This window comes from Salmo salar, chromosome ssa21 (genome assembly GCF_905237065.1).
Source record: "Salmo salar chromosome ssa21, Ssal_v3.1, whole genome shotgun sequence".
Taxonomy (NCBI): domain Eukaryota; kingdom Metazoa; phylum Chordata; class Actinopteri; order Salmoniformes; family Salmonidae; genus Salmo; species Salmo salar.
Window position 1 is genome coordinate 29,527,741 of NC_059462.1, and position 17,194 is coordinate 29,544,934.

The 17,194-nt window shown below is 42.0% G+C and overlaps 1 protein-coding gene across 4 annotated transcripts; it reads left to right on the plus strand.

Moving 5' to 3' along the window:
• Positions 1-124: 124 nt before the first annotated feature.
• On the plus strand, positions 125-7,985 carry fancb (FA complementation group B). Of its 4 annotated transcripts, none has more exons than XM_014164836.2 (10): positions 125-519; positions 756-1,330; positions 1,532-1,749; positions 1,824-1,979; positions 2,207-2,299; positions 2,484-2,612; positions 2,761-2,924; positions 5,664-6,076; positions 6,307-6,547; positions 6,778-7,985. In XM_014164836.2, the coding sequence occupies exons 2-10, from the start codon at positions 820-822 to the stop codon at positions 7,193-7,195; spliced, it is 2,343 nt and encodes a 780-aa protein (XP_014020311.1). In that variant the 5' UTR covers positions 125-519; positions 756-819; the 3' UTR covers positions 7,196-7,985. The 4 variants fall into 4 exon arrangements, with proteins under 4 accessions (XP_014020311.1, XP_014020309.2, XP_045560612.1 ...); XM_014164834.2 differs by having other exon boundaries at positions 125-308; positions 418-519; positions 756-1,749; XM_045704656.1 differs by having other exon boundaries at positions 756-1,749.
• The last annotated feature ends 9,209 nt before the right edge of the window (positions 7,986-17,194 follow it).

Consider the following 17,194-nt stretch of genomic DNA (forward strand, 5'->3'; position numbering starts at 1 on the left):
GTCAGGTCGGAAAATCGGAGCTCCAGAGATTCCGCGTTGGATGACCCGACGATATTTCCCAGTCGGAGCTCGTTTTTTCTCCAGGGTTCCTAGTAGTTATGAGCGCACTGAAGTCGGAAGTCGGAGTTTTCCGAGTTACCAGTTATTTTGAATGCGACAACTGTTCACGTGTATGTTGTTGGAAACAAGACTGGCTATCCCACAATGCAAAGTTTGTTACGTAATTGAAAGCGTTAGATTTGGGTCACGTGCTTCGCCGGATGAGCGGCAAATGCTGAACACAATTTGTTGCGGAAAGTAGATGCAGAGTATTGACAACTTTATATGAGACTTGTATAACCTTATATATAACCACATCAACTTATATGAACCATTTTGGTATTTGGCCATAAAACACTCTACCCATCTTCTACGCAGGCGACATGAATCAAGGGCACCTTGACTGAGTGCTGGCGCGATGTTTTGACAGTGAAAATTTGATTGCTAATTATTTGACTAACTTTTGCCCCGTAACTGCAGGTAAGCATCACCGGTTTATCTTTCATAGTTGTATCGCGAAATCACGTAGCTAGCTAGTTAACTGCATGTTTGTTCGGTGCAATTTTGGGGTTTAGTGCAAGTAAGTTAACTAGCTAACGTTACAGTAACTGGCTACAATAACTACAATACAGCAGCTGAGCATTTCAGTCAACTGATTAAGCTAGCTAGCTTAGACAAGCTAAACTCAACTAGTGTCATGTGCATATACTTTTCAGGTGACGAAGAGGGGACACAGATGACACCTGCTGAACTCATCCTACTGTGGATAAAAGTACCACAATGACACATGACAGTCCCAACCAACACACGAAGCTGCTGTCCTTCCATGGTGATATTCTCACATTTCAGTGCAAACTCCCCAATCCCAGAGATGGCGAAAGTCGAAGAAGATCAGAATTGGCTTTCAGTAGACTGACATTTCAACAGGATGGCTGCACTTTCTTAAAGGGGAGTGGTGGTATGGCCGTCATCAACAGAAAGAGTTCATCTGATGTTGATATAGTGGCATGCACCTTTGCCCTACATGTGACAAACAGAGTCACTTCGCCATGCATTTTACTGATACAGAGCAAGAAGGGAGATGTCTTCAAGTACAGCCTTCTCACTCTGAGCAGCTCAAATAGATTAGAGCCACATATGGAGTTTAAACTGCCATACCGAATGAAAGACAATGTTACTATCTTGCAAGGCCCTACTGTATTATGGCGCCATGCAGGTATTGTCTTCTACACATCACTGCAGGCAGGTGAAGTTAGACAAATACCTATCAAGCTCTCTCTGAATTGTATTGGTGAGTTTCCCCTCAACAAAAGAAAAATATTCATACTAGGTTACCAAACACAATCAAAAGAATGCCTGAAAGATCAGTTGGACGCTCCAGGCGGGAGCAAAACCATGGGGTATTTTGTAGAGGATGGACAAGTATTTAATGCAGATCTGATCTTACCTCATGCCTATAGTTCCATCACACAGTGTGTATTTGTGATCTCAGCTGAAGAGGTGAACAGTGTGTTGAAATCAACTGTGGTGGCAGCGACCAGTAAAAAGCAGTTGGTGTATTTTGAGAACGGCATTCCCAGAGAGGTATGTCTGCTTCCCTTTGAAGAACCTCAACACATTCAGATGGTCAACACTGGACGCAATGGATGTCTGTTTGCCATCTATTTCAACGATGGACATGTCTGTGCAGTGTGGAAAGATACTTTTCAGGTATTGTTATGCTATTTTGGGTGCGCTACCATGCTTACTGTATAATTCTCATGGCCCTGTTCTGTCTCCCACAGGTAGCATCATGCTGGTCAGGTGTGAGCTCCCTACATGTGGATGACTTTTTGAGCTGTGGAACAGATCAGATGCTGCTGGTCTTTGGAAGCCAGAGCCCTCCTGTGGATCCAGTGGATCTTTTCCTCATCACAGATCTCTGCGGGACAACCTATTCTGTGAGACACTACTATTTGTTTTTCTTTACCAGTTTTCTTTACATTTACATTTTAGTCATTTAGCAGACGCTCTTATCCAGAGCGACTTACAGTAGTGAATGCATACATTTTATAACACCCAACTTATACCCCTAAATGTTGTATATAACAAGGTTCATATCAGGTGTTTTGTTAACCAAATGCCTAAAGGTACAGTTCTGATCTTTAAAGATGGTTGTATGTTTCAGCATGGACAGGAGAGCAGTGAAGGACAGCAGGCATCTGACACAGCTCAGGAGAACTACCTCCTAACTGTCCAAGCTCTACAGTCCAGACTACAGGTATATTATTACATTCAGGAGAACAACATCACAGCTGTTATTCTGTAGTTGTGTATTTGGGTGCTAATGAGAACAATGCATCAATTATTAAACAGTTGTCATGTTTGGAGTGTATTGTCCAGATGCAACGATATTCCAGTTTATCCAACATGTTGCTATTTTCCCCTATGTTGTGTTTCTTTAGAGTGGCCTGACCTTGCTCCAGGATCTTCAGAGAGATGTGAGGGTGAAGGAGAGGGTTCTACGCCAGTCAGTCCAAGCCCTCACAGACCTGGTCTCAGGAAGAGAACACATTCTCACCCAGACAGAGCAGGTGATTGTCATGCTTACCTTTCTTACATTATGCTTACCTTTCTTACATTATTATCATGATCTTTCTCACATGACAATTCAATATATGCCAGATGTATGTAACTGTTATCATATTGGTGTTGATGGTAGTCTTTGATCCTCTCTAACAGGAAGGCCTTGTTTCTCTATGGGATGATGAGCCAGAGGACGAGGCCATTCATGAGAAGAGGCAGGTTATGCCAGTGGTGCCACCACCTCTAGTGGACAGTCTTTGGCACCGTGTCATTGAAGACCGCTTGATTGTGGGCGTGATACTATCCACAGAGAGTACCATGTAAATATACTTCTCTCTCTATATCAGTTGATATTTTCACTGTCAAGTGAGCTCGTTTCAGCCCTATGAACATTGCATCTTATTTTCCTCAGTTACGTATCATTGAACATCAATTGTTAGTAGTGAATTTTGGCGCTTCTAATTTTATTGATATCTTCTTAATTTTATGGAGCTGAGGGCATGCCTATGGTAATGATAGCGGCAGTGTTAAAGTAATGATAGTATGTGTTAACGGGCTCAGTCAAGCATGGTTCCTGCCTGGTGAAAGCCACTTACCAGATGTTACATCCCACAGTGGCTGACCAGATTTCTTTACCTACCAACAAGAGCAATTCCCCAAACCAAAAGACAGAGATCAAAAAAACAACCAGAATATTGATCTTTAAATCCACTCACTTAAATCACACCCGAAAGATAATGTTTCCCCTCCGGACATTTGTCTCACTAACTAGGTTTCAATCCAATTGGTGACAAATATTGTAAAATCTGCATATGCGCAAAACAATATGCGCATTTTCCCATCAAAGATGTGGCTTCATCCAATTTACTTTTTGCGGACAAAAGGCAGTGATGCCTTAATGCACATAAATTACTTTTGCGGTTAAATTCCCATGTACCGAGAGAGAGAAAAAAAGGGTTTACATCGCATTTTTCATTCTACTGATGGGTTTTGTCACAAAAAATGTTGCCTTTTTAAATAGCGAATGTTCCCACTCTGGCCATGGCACGTGCGCTCTAGCAACAGCTTGCACATATAGTGCAGGTATGGCCTACATCAGTGGTTCCAAACCTTTGTCCGTTACCGTACCACCAACTGAATTTTGCTCTGCTAGGGGTTACCCCCTCGTGTATTTTACCAGTAGTCCTATGGTCTCAAATCTTCTTAAGTACCCCTTGGTTGGGAATCTCTGACCTACATGATGAGATTATTATTATGTCAAACGACAGCCAAGCATAGATCATAATGTCACCAGAATATTGGAAAAGAGCATCAAGCTCATCGCTGTGAACTTTCACCACCCTGTGAACTTCACAATTTATTTCATCTGTAGCTTAATAAACTGCATGCTTTCCTGAGTTGTAGTGAGAGGACTACACAACTTATCGCGTGACTCCAATTTTACTTCGATATTATGGTTATTTTATCAATATGTGCGCATAAAGGTGTTTCCACCACCATTTCTCGCAAAATTAATTGTACCGACACAAAAAGATTCCATCTTGTCTAGCGTATGTTGGTTTGTCGACACTCGAATAAAAAGTGAGATGGAAACCTGGTTAATATCGCAGAACATATACAGCTTAGATCATGATTGCATTGATGAGGATATATAGCAGACAAACGTAACATCAAATGCTGTTTATGCCTGTGAAGTGCACTCAAAGCAAGACTGAAGGTGATATCAATAATGTCTTCCCTTCCACCCAGTTGCCTTGCCTCAGCCTCCTGTAGAAGAGCTACTATTAGGAGCCAGTCTTACTCTCTCGGGCGATAACTCTCCAGACTTTGAGAAATTACTCTACAGCAGCCACATGCCTATCTGGTCACCATGGCAACATACTCGCCAACAGCCCTCAGAGCGGTTTCTGTGGGAGCGCAGAGCAATCAAGAGTCCAAGTTGCGCCACCTGTTCTGTTTTAACTTGGGCGCATGTCTTGAGGATGGAGAATATCATCCTTATGGTGGAATTGCCTGGGGGCCCTCAGTGCTGCTGCCGTGGGTTAACATGGCACTGGTACAGCTCAAGTAGTACATAGGCTCTCCAGACAGTCTGAGATCACTCATCTGTTTGTTCTTTCACGCGTTCTTTTGGTCTTTCATTTATTCGCTCACTCACTTCATTAATGCTAAATGTATTTGATTCCCTGTGCGGCAGACTACTGTGTCCAAGTGATTGTTACTGACGTGTTATACACTGAACAAAATTATAAACGCAACATATAGATTGGTCCCTTGTTTCATGAGCTGAAATTAAAGATCCCAGAAATGTTCCATACACACCAGAAGCTTATTTATCAAAAATATTGTGCACAAATTTGTTTACATCCCTGTTAGTGAGTGTTTCTCCTTTGCCAAGATAATCCATCCACCTGACAGGTGTGGCATATGAAGAAGCTGATTAAACAGAATTATCATTACACAGGTGCACCTCGTGCTGGGGACAGTAAAAGGACACTGATGTGCAGTTTTGTCACACAACACAATGCTACAGATGTCTCAAGTTTTAAGGGAGCGTGCAATTGGCATTCTGACTGCAGGAATGTCCACCAGAATTGTTGCCAGAGAATTGAATGTTAATTTCTCTACCATAAGCCGCCTCAACATCGTTTTAGAGAACTTAGCAGTACGTCCAACTGGCCTCACAACCGTAGACCACGTGTATGGCGTCATGTGGGCGAGCGGTTTGCTGGTGTCAACGTTGTGAAGAGTGCCCCATGGTGGGGTCATGGTATGGGCAGGCATAAGCTACGAACTCAATTGCATTTTATCAATGGCAATTTTAATGCACAGAAATACCATGACGAGCTCATGAGGCTCATTGTGAGGCCCGTTTCGTTTAAGGTATCTGTGACCAACAGATGCATATCTGTATTCCCAGTCATTTGAAATCCATAGATTAGGGGCCTAATGAATTTATTTCAATTTACTGATTTCCTCATATGAACTGTAACTTCGTAAAATATTTGATATTGTTGCCTTTTTTTATATTTTTGTTCAGTATATTTATTTTCTTCTAGCTCAACGGAGAGTGTTACTTTATCCATCCTGAGAGAGAGAGGCCAGAGCCAGACGCCTGCGGTCATCCAGACCCACAGCCAAGCGTCCTGGTTCCCCACACCCAGCCCCTCCACACCCAGCCCCCTGTCTCCCTGCTCTCACACAGAGCCAGCGGCTAAGAGGAGCAGGCGGGCCGGTGCCAGCGGAGCTCGTGCCACACACCGACTGGCAGTGACCGCTGTGACTGACCTGACCCCTTTGCTGACCTCTGGCAGTGTCAAATGCCCCATTATGCTCCATTACGTCCACAGACAGGGATCTTCGGCCTCTGTAACCGCTCCGGGACCAACAGTGGTCCAGTGTGGTCAAATCCAAGTTGATATTCAGGTCAAACACCACCCCCAGCTGATGACCAACAGTCAGCTCACAACAGGTAAAACTGTGACACTTCATATCAGTGGACGGTCAATAAGTAAGAGCTCTGTAACTCCCTGTATGATAATTGGTAGTCGTTTGTGTATGCAGTTACATACAGTATGTGGACATCTTCACGTCTTTTCTTAATAGTATAATAGTATTGCTTACTCATTGAATAAACAGTTAATACAGTATGTAGTGTGTTCACTATTCTATTGCATTCTATTTTCTTTCCTGTCTCTCTAGATGAGGCTAGAGAAGACCTGCTTAGCCTATTGGCTGTGCTGGATGCCTGGACCTTCCTGATCCACTCCCCTGACCACACACTGTGTGATGTGGCTGGCTGGATCCAGACAAGCATGCCCTGTGAGAGGCTAGAGATCAGCCCACACTACTTACTGGCCAATCCTGCTGGGCCATCTGCTGTCATGCTGTTTCACTGGCAGCACAAAACACCTTTCCAGGGAGAATTATCCGTCCACTGCAGGTAGCTAATCTTTGCTTACAATGCCGTTTGATATGTTCAACGAATTAGGAAATGATCCACGAGTGATTAAATTACTTAGTGGTGGGCCATGCATGAATGTTCCTTAATCCAAATATACTGGAACATTTAATGGCGCTGTAATACTTCAATGGTATAGTTCGTTTCGAGACAGATAAAACACAAATAATATTTATATATCTCATGATATTTACTTAATTGTTCACCTGTAGCCAGTTCAAGGTGCTGCAGTTCCTCGACTCCCTGTTTGGTTTCCTGCCAGCATCCTGCTCCATCCTGCCCCTCAGACAGCGGGGAGGAGACAGGACGGCACCACGACTGGCCCATTCCCTGGAGAAAGAGGTACTGTCACTCAAACAGGGCATGTCGTCTTTGCTCCATGGCGAGGAAGAGGAGATGGAGGAGGGGAAGAAGAGCAGTGGAGTGAAGAAGATGGAGCCCCCTGATCCAGGCTCTGCTGAGGGACTCCAGAGGTGCAGGGAGGAGTGGCAGCGGGACAGGGAGAGGAGCAGGAGGCTGTTGAGCCCCCTGGTGGGCGTGGAGCGCTATCGCAGATTGACCCAGAGCCTAACCCAGGTACAGCTGGAAGGAGATGTAGCTGCCCTCCTAGAGACACAGACACTAATTTAGCCTTGCAATGCATTGACATGCACACTCAGTGGCCAGCCCAAATTCTTCGGTTCATGGGAACGTAGCTCAATTGGTATCAAGGGACATAACGGGTGCCAGGAAAACATTCCCCACACCATTATACCACCGCCACCAGCCTGTACCGTTGACACCAGGCAGGATGGGACCATGGACTCATGCTATTTACGCCAAATCCTGACCCTGCCATCAGCATGACGCCACAGGAACCGGGATTAGTCGGACCAGGCAATGTTCTTCCACTCTTCAGTTGTCCAGTGTTGATCGAGTGCCCACTGGAGCCACTTCTTGTTCTTAGATGATCGGAGAGGAACCCGGTGTGGTCGTCTGCTGCAATGGCCCATCTGTGAAGAGGACCGACGAGTTGTGCATTCCGAGATGCCGTTGTACTGCGCACGTGACTCACTGTCTGTAGGAGCGGACCATTTTTGTGAATGGGGTGGTGTACCTAATAAACTGGCCACAGTGCAGTGTAGTTCCTTTTTATTTCTATGTCTTCTACAGGATTGTATGGTTACCTTCTTTTGGTTTCTAATATTCTGTATGTTCCTTTTATCAATGAAATGTTGAGATTCAGTCCAGATGATCACTGTCTTATGCCATGTTGAACTGAGTGCTACCTTATGCATTGTCATTAGTAATGAGAAGTTACAAACCTGAGATGCAATTCACCCTGTAGGTTACTGTAATTATTATGTTAATCTCTCATACTGTAAACCTGCCTGTACCTATAGTTCCTCAGATGTACGGTCCATTAAAAAAAGTATTCATACGCCTCGACTTATTCCACATTTTGTTACAGCCTGAATTCAAAATTGATTAAATATATGTTTTGTTTCATCCATCTACACACAATACTCTATAATGACAAAGTGAAAATGTTCTGAGAAATTGTTTCAAATGTATTAAATGAAATACAGAAATCTAATTTACCTAAGTATCTCTCTTACTCAATACATGTTAGAATCACCTTTGGCAGTGACTATATCTGTGAGTCTCTCTGCGTAAGTCTCTAAGAGCTTTCCACACCTGGTATGTACAATATCTGCCCATTTTATTGTTATTTAAATTCTTCAAGCTTGTTCTTCATTTAAGTCAGCATTGATGGGGTGGAGCATTGCTCTCTACAGTAGTTTCTGTTTCGAGAAGGGGCTCAGCCTAGTCGGTTATGGCGCTTCACAACAAGTAAATAGTTTCACTTCCTTTTATTAGCACCTCAAAACCAATGGTGCTTTATTTCTACTGAAGTAGCAGAACAGCAGCATACAGTGCCTTCAGAAAGTATTCACACCCCTTTGTGATTATTATTTTTTGTGGTTAGAGCCTGAATTTAAAATGGACAAAATAAACATCTCATCCATCTAAACACAATACCCCATAATGACAGTTTAAAAAATATATTTCAAATGTTTCTCACTAACATAAGAATTCACACCCCTGAGTCAATGCATGTTAGAATAACCTTTGGCAGTAATTACAGCTTTGAGTCTGGCTAGGTCTCTAAGAGATTTGCACATCTGGATTGTACAATTATTGCCCATTATTTTCAAAATGCTTCAAGCTCTGTCAAATGTGTTGTAGGTCATTGCTAGACAATTTTCAAGTCTTAACAGATTTTCAAGCAGATTTAAGTCAAAACTGTAACTCACCCACTCAGGATCATTTGCTGTCTTCTTGGTATGCAACTCGTGTAGATTTGCCCTTGTGTTTTAGGTTACTGTCCTTCTGAAAGGTCAATTCATCTCCCAGTGGTACAGCACACTGAACCAGGCTTTCCTGTATAATATTGGCTGTGCTTAACTCCGTTTTCTTTTTTTGTCCTGAACTCCCTTGTCCTTAATGATTACAAGCATACCCATAACATGATGCAGCCACCACTATGCTTGAAAATATGGAGAGTGGTACTCAGTAATGTTGTATTGGATTTGCCCCAAACATGACACTGTATTCAGGACAAAAACTGAATTGTTTTGCCACTTTTTTCCAGTAATACTTTAGTGCCTTATTGCAATATTTGTATTCTGTACCATCTTCCTTTTCACGCTGTCAATTATGTTAGTATTGTGGAGTAACTACAATGTTGTTGATCCATCCTCAGCCATTTAAACTCTGTAACTGTTTTAAAGTTACCATTGGCCTCATGGTGAAATCCCTGAGCTGTTTCCTTCCTCTCCAGCAACTGAGTTAGGAAGGATGCCTGTATCTTTGTAGTGACTGGGTGTATTGATACACCCTCCAAAGTGTAATAACTTCACCCTGCTCAAAGGGAGATTCAATGTCTGCTTTTTTTGTTTGTGAGACATTGGAAAACATCCGTGGTCTTAGTTTGAAATTCACTGCTCGACTGAGGGACATTACAATTATCTGTATGTGTGGGGTACAGAGATGAGGTAGTCATTAAAAAATCATGTTAAACACTATTATTACACACAGTGAGTCCATACAACTTATGACTTAAGCTAGTTTTTATTCCTGAACTTATTTAGGTTTGCCATAAGAGGTTGAATAAGTACTTATTCTCCTTTTTTGTTTTTAATTATTTGGTAAAATACTTTTTTTTTTAAACGTCTAAACAATATTCCACTTTGACATTATGGGGTAGTGTCTGTGGGCCAGTGACATATATGTTTAGTCCCTTTCAAATTCAGGCTGTAGCACAGCAAAATGTGGAAAAAGTTGAGTTGTGTGAATACGTTCTGAAGGCACTGTATGAATGTGTGCGCGTGTGAATGCATGTCTCCCTTGGACCACCTTCTGTGCTTCACACCTCTAATCTGTGTGTAATAGCTACTCCTCTCTCCCCTCAGACCGGCAGCCTGTGAAACGCTGCTGCTGCTGTGCCCACTGGGAGAGACGGACTTCTTACTCTGATCTGAAGTGTGAAACACTGTGTGTTCAGAATGAAACTTTAGGAGGTAACGGGATGGCAAAGGTCTACACCTGCCTCCCTGGTTAGTAGCTGAGAATGCTTTGTGTCTCTTCCCTTTATGGCTCAGCTATGTTTTCTGTAAGATGCTATAAAATAAACCCATCTTGGATATTGTCTTGTCTTGACCAAATGTAGTACAGTTACTATGTGTGCTCAAACAGCAGCTTTCTTATGAGTCATCATCCCAGGCTGTTTGACTAAAGGTGTCTGCTAAGACGGATGGTGTAGTTCTACCAGGTTTTTGGCCCCTAGTTTTGTGAAGTTCACCCCTGGAGGACCCTAGGATGGGGATGTGCCGTTTTGGTTCTCGTAAAGTCAGGAGCTGCTGTGTCGCGATCTGTCTGTGGCACACTGTCTGACCAGAGAAATTCTACTTTTCTCTCTCTTTCACCACCATGCTATCTGTGCTCCCTCCAATGCCTAAGGCTGTTATTGGATCCAGGGCTCTTGGACTCACTGTCACAATACTTTTTGTCTAGAAAACATACTTGGACAACATTGTTGTAGGCACTGTTTGTTTTCATTGTCATGGGATTCTTTGCAAAATAATAAAAATAAAAAGCCATGCAATTCAAATGATTCAGCTTTGAACCTGTTTTGTGAGAACTGTATCATCTGGTGATACCTGCCTTTTGTGTTTTACTCTGCTGTCTGTCTTTTTCACAACACTCACACTAATTCACACCTTTGGCCTCCTTCAAACACACAGGTTTTTAGGTTTTCCTCTGGGGTTTGGTATACAGCGCCTGCACTGAGGCACCTGCTCGATTTGTTATGGTATCAGCTGGGGATGGTTTTCTGCCTGGAGGCCTCTTCAAACCTCACTGCCTGGCAGGCTGAGGAGAATGCATGGGGATTTGTTTTGTCATCCCATTATTGCAAGCTAACTTTCGTTAAGTTTGAGAAGGATGACTGCAGGGCATCTGCCCTCGATCCACAGAAGTGTTTTCATCAGAATGAAGAATGCGGTTCCTGACAGAGAAATGTCATCAGGCACCATTGCAGACGAGGACCAGACATGAAGCTTGCATATGCATCTTCTCCGAAGCCAAAATATACTGAACAAAAATATAAACGTAACATGCAACAATTTTAAAGATTTTACTGAGTTAGTTCACGTAAGGAAATCAGTCAATTTAAATAAATTAAATAGGCCCTAATCTATGGATTTCACATGACTGGGAATACAGAACTGCATCTGTTGGTCACATATACCTTAATAAAAGGTAGGGGCGTGGATCAGAAAACCAGTCAGTATCTCCTTTGCATAGAGTTGATCAGGCTGTTGATTGTGGCTTCTGGAATGTTGTCCCACTCTTCAGTTGCTGGCGGCAGATGAATGGCACAGCAATGGGCTTCAGGATCTCGTCACAGTGTCTCTGTACATTCAAATTGCCATCGGTAAAATGCAATTGTGTTTGTTCTCCATAGCTTTTGCCTGCCCATACCATAACCCCACCGCCACCGTGGGGCACTGTTCACAACGTTGACATCAGCAAACCGCTTGCCCATACGACGCCATACACGTGGTCTGCGGTTGTGAGGCTGGTTGGACTTAATGCCAAATTCACTGGTAACAGCTCTGGTGGACGTTCATGCAGTCAGCATGCCAATGTAACCGATGTGAAATGGCTAGTTAGTTAGCGGTGGTGCGCGCTAATAGCGTTTCAATCGGTGACGTCACTCGCTCTGAGACTTGAAGTAGGGTTTCCCCTTGCGTTGCAAGGACCGCGGCTTTTATGGCGCGATGGGTAACGATGCTTCGTGGGTGTCAGTTGTTGATGTGTGCAAGGGTCCCTGGTTCGAGCCCAGGTTGGGGCAAAGTGAGGGACGGAACCTACACTGTTACACCAATTGTATGCTCCCTCAAAACGTGAGAGATTGGCATTGTGTTGTGACAAAACTGCACATTTTAGAGTGGCCTTTTATTGTCCACAGCACAAGGTGCACCTATGTAATGATCATGCTGTTTAATTGGCTTCTTGATATGCCACATCTGTCAGGTGGATGGGTTATCTTGGCAAAAAAGAAATGCTCACTAACAGGGATGTAAACAAATTTGTGCACACAATTTGAGAAAAGTAAGCTTTTTGTGCATATGGAAAGTTTCTGTGATCTTTTATTTCAGCTCATAAAACATGGGATTAACACTTACATGTTGCGTTTAATATTTTTGTTCAGTGTAGTTTGAAGGTTATTATAGGGCAATTCTGCCACTTTTCAAACTCATCTCCAGCACCATACCAGAGTCTACATATGTGAAAATGGCACGTTTCTATGATCTTTGGTTAAAAAGATAAGAAGAAAGGTCTCAGAAAAACTGCTTTTCAAAATCTGCAACGAGTCCAGAGGGAAGGTATCTTCTTTCTCCACACGTCACTCCGAATCTCGTAGTGTTTGAAAATCACTGTTTTTAAAATGACATCGGGTAGAAGTTTTTCACTTTTTTTTCTACAAAATTTAGATATGTGCTGTTTTCACATATGTAGACACTGGTATTGTTCTGGATATGAAAATTTGCTTGAAAAGTGGTGGAATTGGCCTTAAAGACATGAAGGCAATTTGCCCGTCATTCCAGATTTAAATCCGTTGACAAGACAACATGTAGCCTAGTTTCCATCTTGTACAGTTTATTGGAATTCTTATGTTGCTGAACATGAATCACAATTTAATAATATATTAAGGGACAAACAAGCCCCAGATACTTGATTGACTGTTTCCAGAGGCATCGTTGTGCTAATGTTAACACCAACAATGATGAGTGTTGTTGGTGGAGAGAAGTCATTGTTTATGTTGATTCTGAGTGACAGGAGGTCAACCTTGATCGCTCTGCTCCTGGCTTGGTTAGTATAGCTATTGACTAAGGTTCCTCTCGCTGCAGGACTATGTCGCAGGGTGACGTTTATTGGGATTACTCTTGTCCTAGAGGCAGAGCTGAGGGATTTACACTAGATGGGCCAGTTGCAATGTCAAAATTAGCTAAATCTGTACAAAAACATTGCTTTTTGGTCTCTAAAGGATATTTCGGGATTTTGGCAATAGGCCCTTTATCTAATTCCCCAGAGTTAGATGAACTTCTGGATACCATTTTTATGACTTTGTCCAGTATGAAGGAAGTTAGAAGTAGTTTCACGAACCAATGCTAACTAGCTTTAGCACAATGACTGGAAGTTTAAGGGCCTCATTGCCAAACTCACAAAGTATCCCTTTAATTTATGGTTAGGCATAAGGTCAGCAGTGTGGTTAAGGTTAGGGTTAGGTTTCAAATCAGATTGTATGACTGTTTCTGTGCCAGCTAGTGACTACCCTCCAGTACATGAGTCATCCCAATAAATGCCTGTGACTCTGTGTCAAATCTATATGGAAATACATAGGCTTATTGATTACAATAGAGAAGTAGGCACAACTATACCAAGTGTCTCTACATTGAAGATGTATTTCGACTTCACCTTGACTAGTAGTCGTGGAAGTACTCTCTCACCCTGTGTTTATTGACTACAATTCCAAGTATCACACTTGCAGTATTCCAAATCCAATATTTCTTATGCAGATAGTCTAAAAAATAAATACTCTTAAAAGCGCTTCCCAGTAATGTGTTTGAATGGAACCATCACAGACACTTTTTAAGTAGACCTCAGACGTAAATCCCAATTGTGTGACTTTATCAAATATCAATCATGTATTATGGTATTTGTTCAATTTAGCAACTCCCCCGCGTTCTTTCCTTATCACATCCTAACACATTTATATTAGTTTCTGATTTGACTACTTCTTCTGACTGATGGGACATGCCTGACTCAGTCAAAGTGTAGGGTTGCTCAGTCTAATTCCTCTAATTCCTATAATTGTACATGTCCCATTAGGAGCATAAACAGTGTTTTATCAGTTCTCGTTAGTAACCATATCTCTGAGCAGTACAACTCTGTGATAAGAAAAGGATATTTATTTATGCACTTTGGAGTAGGGATTTAGAATGATAGAATCGTTGTGCTTTGAAAAATTCCTAAGAGCAGGGAAACCAGTCTTGGAAGGCCAGGAGGGGAATCGAAGCATGCACAGACAGTTCAGTCTCATTGATTATAGACTAGCTATATTGAGCCATGACAAAGGAGCTGAGATCAATACTCTGTAATATCAGCAGCGTCCCCATCTACAGTAGTAGCACTGGGTTTTACGTCTGTCCAACCTCTAAAGGTGGGAATTGAATTGACATTAAGTGGTTTTGTTAGTTAGTTTGTATAGACTTGGGGGGGCTGTTTTGATTGTTCCAGTCAGGATAATGGGTTAACATTGGTTTGAGTTGGATGACAATGATAATAGCTTTGTTGTGGTCATCTATAAGGCTGGTTTAATCACTGGAATAACATAAAACAGTTTTCATTTGTCAAAATATTCATCTCCCAGCCTTTTAAAGAGGAGAAAGACAAAATATATTCTGTGACAAAATGATCCACCAGTTTTCAAACTCAATCAATCCCCACTTTCCCCACACACTGGCCTTTCCATTTCTGTGCAGTTGCTATGGAAACCCTGTCATTTCTTTTTTTCTCCCTCCCAGACCGTCTAGAAGCCTAATGAACGATTGGAAGTCGTATTTCCTCTCTGAGACAATTAAGATGCTATCTATTTTTACTCTTTATTCTGAAAATAATTGTATTTTTTTATAAGCTGTCACTGACTGGCTATTTCAATAAGACTGCATCCTTGCCTTTTAGACCAATAATGAACAGTGACGTAAAGTGTCACCTACAGTAAATGGGAGGTATTATTTGTAGACTATTAACATTATGAATCAGTTTAGAATCCTGATGTGAAACACTGTCAACCACAGTTGTATGCATTATTTTGCTTGGATAGAATCAATAATCTCCAATAGCACACTTTGTGTTGGATGTGGCTCTATGTTGATCTCTCGCATTCATTTCCAGCATGGTAATAAGGTCCAGTGAATTGATTAGTGGGAAAGGTAAGTCCAATATACAGTAGAGCAATGTTATCTTTTCTGTCTAATTAAGATGATTCACATGGTCATTTGGTGTCAGGGAGCACACCGTGATTCTCTCTGGGCAGCAGTGATTTCCATGGTTCTCACATTAAACAACTTCGGAGACAATTGCACTGAGTGGAGACCGTTTAGGAGGTGCTACCACTTAGCCCCAGGTGTATGTCTAATAGAATGTTTTTGCCGTGGCAGTGAAGCCACCCTGGCATTTTCTATTCAGGTGGTGTCCACACAGGTAAACGCTACCTGCTGTGATGTCTCGCCAACACACCGTGAGGTCCATTATCCTACATTAGCGGAAGCCCGCTGTCGCCCCAGGTCTGTGTCACACGGCGCGACCTGGATAGAGAGAGAGCCCAGCCAGGCTTCAGCAGTCACCCTGAGTCATTGGCCAGGTAAGAAGAAAGGACAGTTGTTGTTTTTTCTCCTCTAACTTTGTCCCAAGTCACCATAGAGATGTCTGTGCGGTCTGTTTTACTAGATTTTTCTTGGTTGGTCTCTAATCGTTATTTATGGGTAATGATTCCCTGTTACCATCCCACTAGAAATATTGAACTCTGTAGTCTGCATCATACTTCTTCTTCTTCTAAAATGTGATCAGCTACTTCCATACGGTACACATCATGTGAAGTTCTGACAGTCTGTTTGAAGATGGGACAACACACTACCATGATGAGGGAGAGGGCATATGTGGTGCACACTCAACTTTATTGATGTACAGTTTCTTAAACAACCTTTTTCAGAAACAGCATTAGTTTCCCCTAGGACTTCTTTCAGCAGCGGTGGCAGAGTAGGGGGGGGGGGTCTTCCTGCGGTGCGCGGGGATGAGATCTTCTGGGGAATACATCTATACATCTACATTGCGCCGCTGCTAAATGCATATGGGGAAACACTGAGCATTCAAGAAAATACTTTCCTTGTAGTATGTCAGGAGTGCAAGGACCAATAGCTGCTCTATAGCATTGTGTTATGAGGATATCCTTCATAGTGGCAATACTGTATAGTATACAATGTTAACTGTAATACGTACTACCCAAAGAGGGAATGCATTCAGCAATCCTCAGAGGAATCTTAAGAAGTAGAATAGAAATCTCAGTTTTTATAAACATATCATCTGCCTTCATTACAATAAACGTTTCATTACAATTAAATCTACAAAAACGTACACCCCAACTCAAAATATTTATCTGTGATATAAACAAATGAATTGGCAAAAAGGGAATATTGAGTAGTGGGATATTGTCTGTGGGTCAGTAGTTTGTCATGTACCCTGTGTGGCATATATATTTAAGAATAAACAAGAAGAAAATGAAATGCAAAAGATGGAGTTTGAAAATAGCGATGATACGTTGAATAATGAATTAGATAAGATAACATGTATGTAATGATGATGACTTGATATAGAGTTGAAGTCGGAAGCTTACATACACCTTAACCAAATACATTTAAACTCAGTTTTTCACAATTCCTGACATTTAATCCTAGTAAAAATGCACTGTCTTAGGTCAGTTAGAATCACCACTTTATTTTAAGAATGTGAAATGTCAGAATAGTAGAGATAATTATTTATTTCAGCTTTTATTTCTTTCATCACATTCCCAGTGGGTCAGAAGTTTACATACACTCAATTAGTATTTGGTAGCATTGCCTTTAAATTGTTTAACTTGGGTCAAACGTTTCGGGTAGCCTTCCACAAGCATCCCACAATAAGTTGGGTGAATTTTGGCCCATTCCTCCTGACAGAGCTGGTGTAACTGAGTCAGGTTTGTAGGCCTTCTTGCTCGCACATGCTTTTTCAGTTCTGCCCACAAATGTTCTATAGGATAAGGTCAGGGCTTTGTGATGGCCACTCCAATACCTTGACCCTGTTGTCCTTAAGCCATTTTCCACAACTTTGGAAGTATGCTTGGGGTCATTGTCCATTTGGAAGACCCATTTGTGACCAAGCTTTAACTTCCTGACTGATGTCTTGAGATGTTGCTTCAATATATCCCCATAATTTTCCTGCCTCATGATGCCATCTATTTTGTGAAGTGCACCAGTCCCTCCT

Coding starts and splice junctions, on each gene's coding strand:
- fancb (XM_045704656.1), top strand. CDS start 820: ATGACACATGACAGTCCCAACCAACACACGAAGCTGCTGTCCTTCCAT. Junction 2,925..5,663: donor CTATCCACAGAGAGTACCAT/GTAAATATACTT, acceptor ATTTTCTTCTAG/CTCAACGGAGAGTGTTACTT. Junction 6,077..6,306: donor CAACAGTCAGCTCACAACAG/GTAAAACTGTGA, acceptor CTGTCTCTCTAG/ATGAGGCTAGAGAAGACCTG.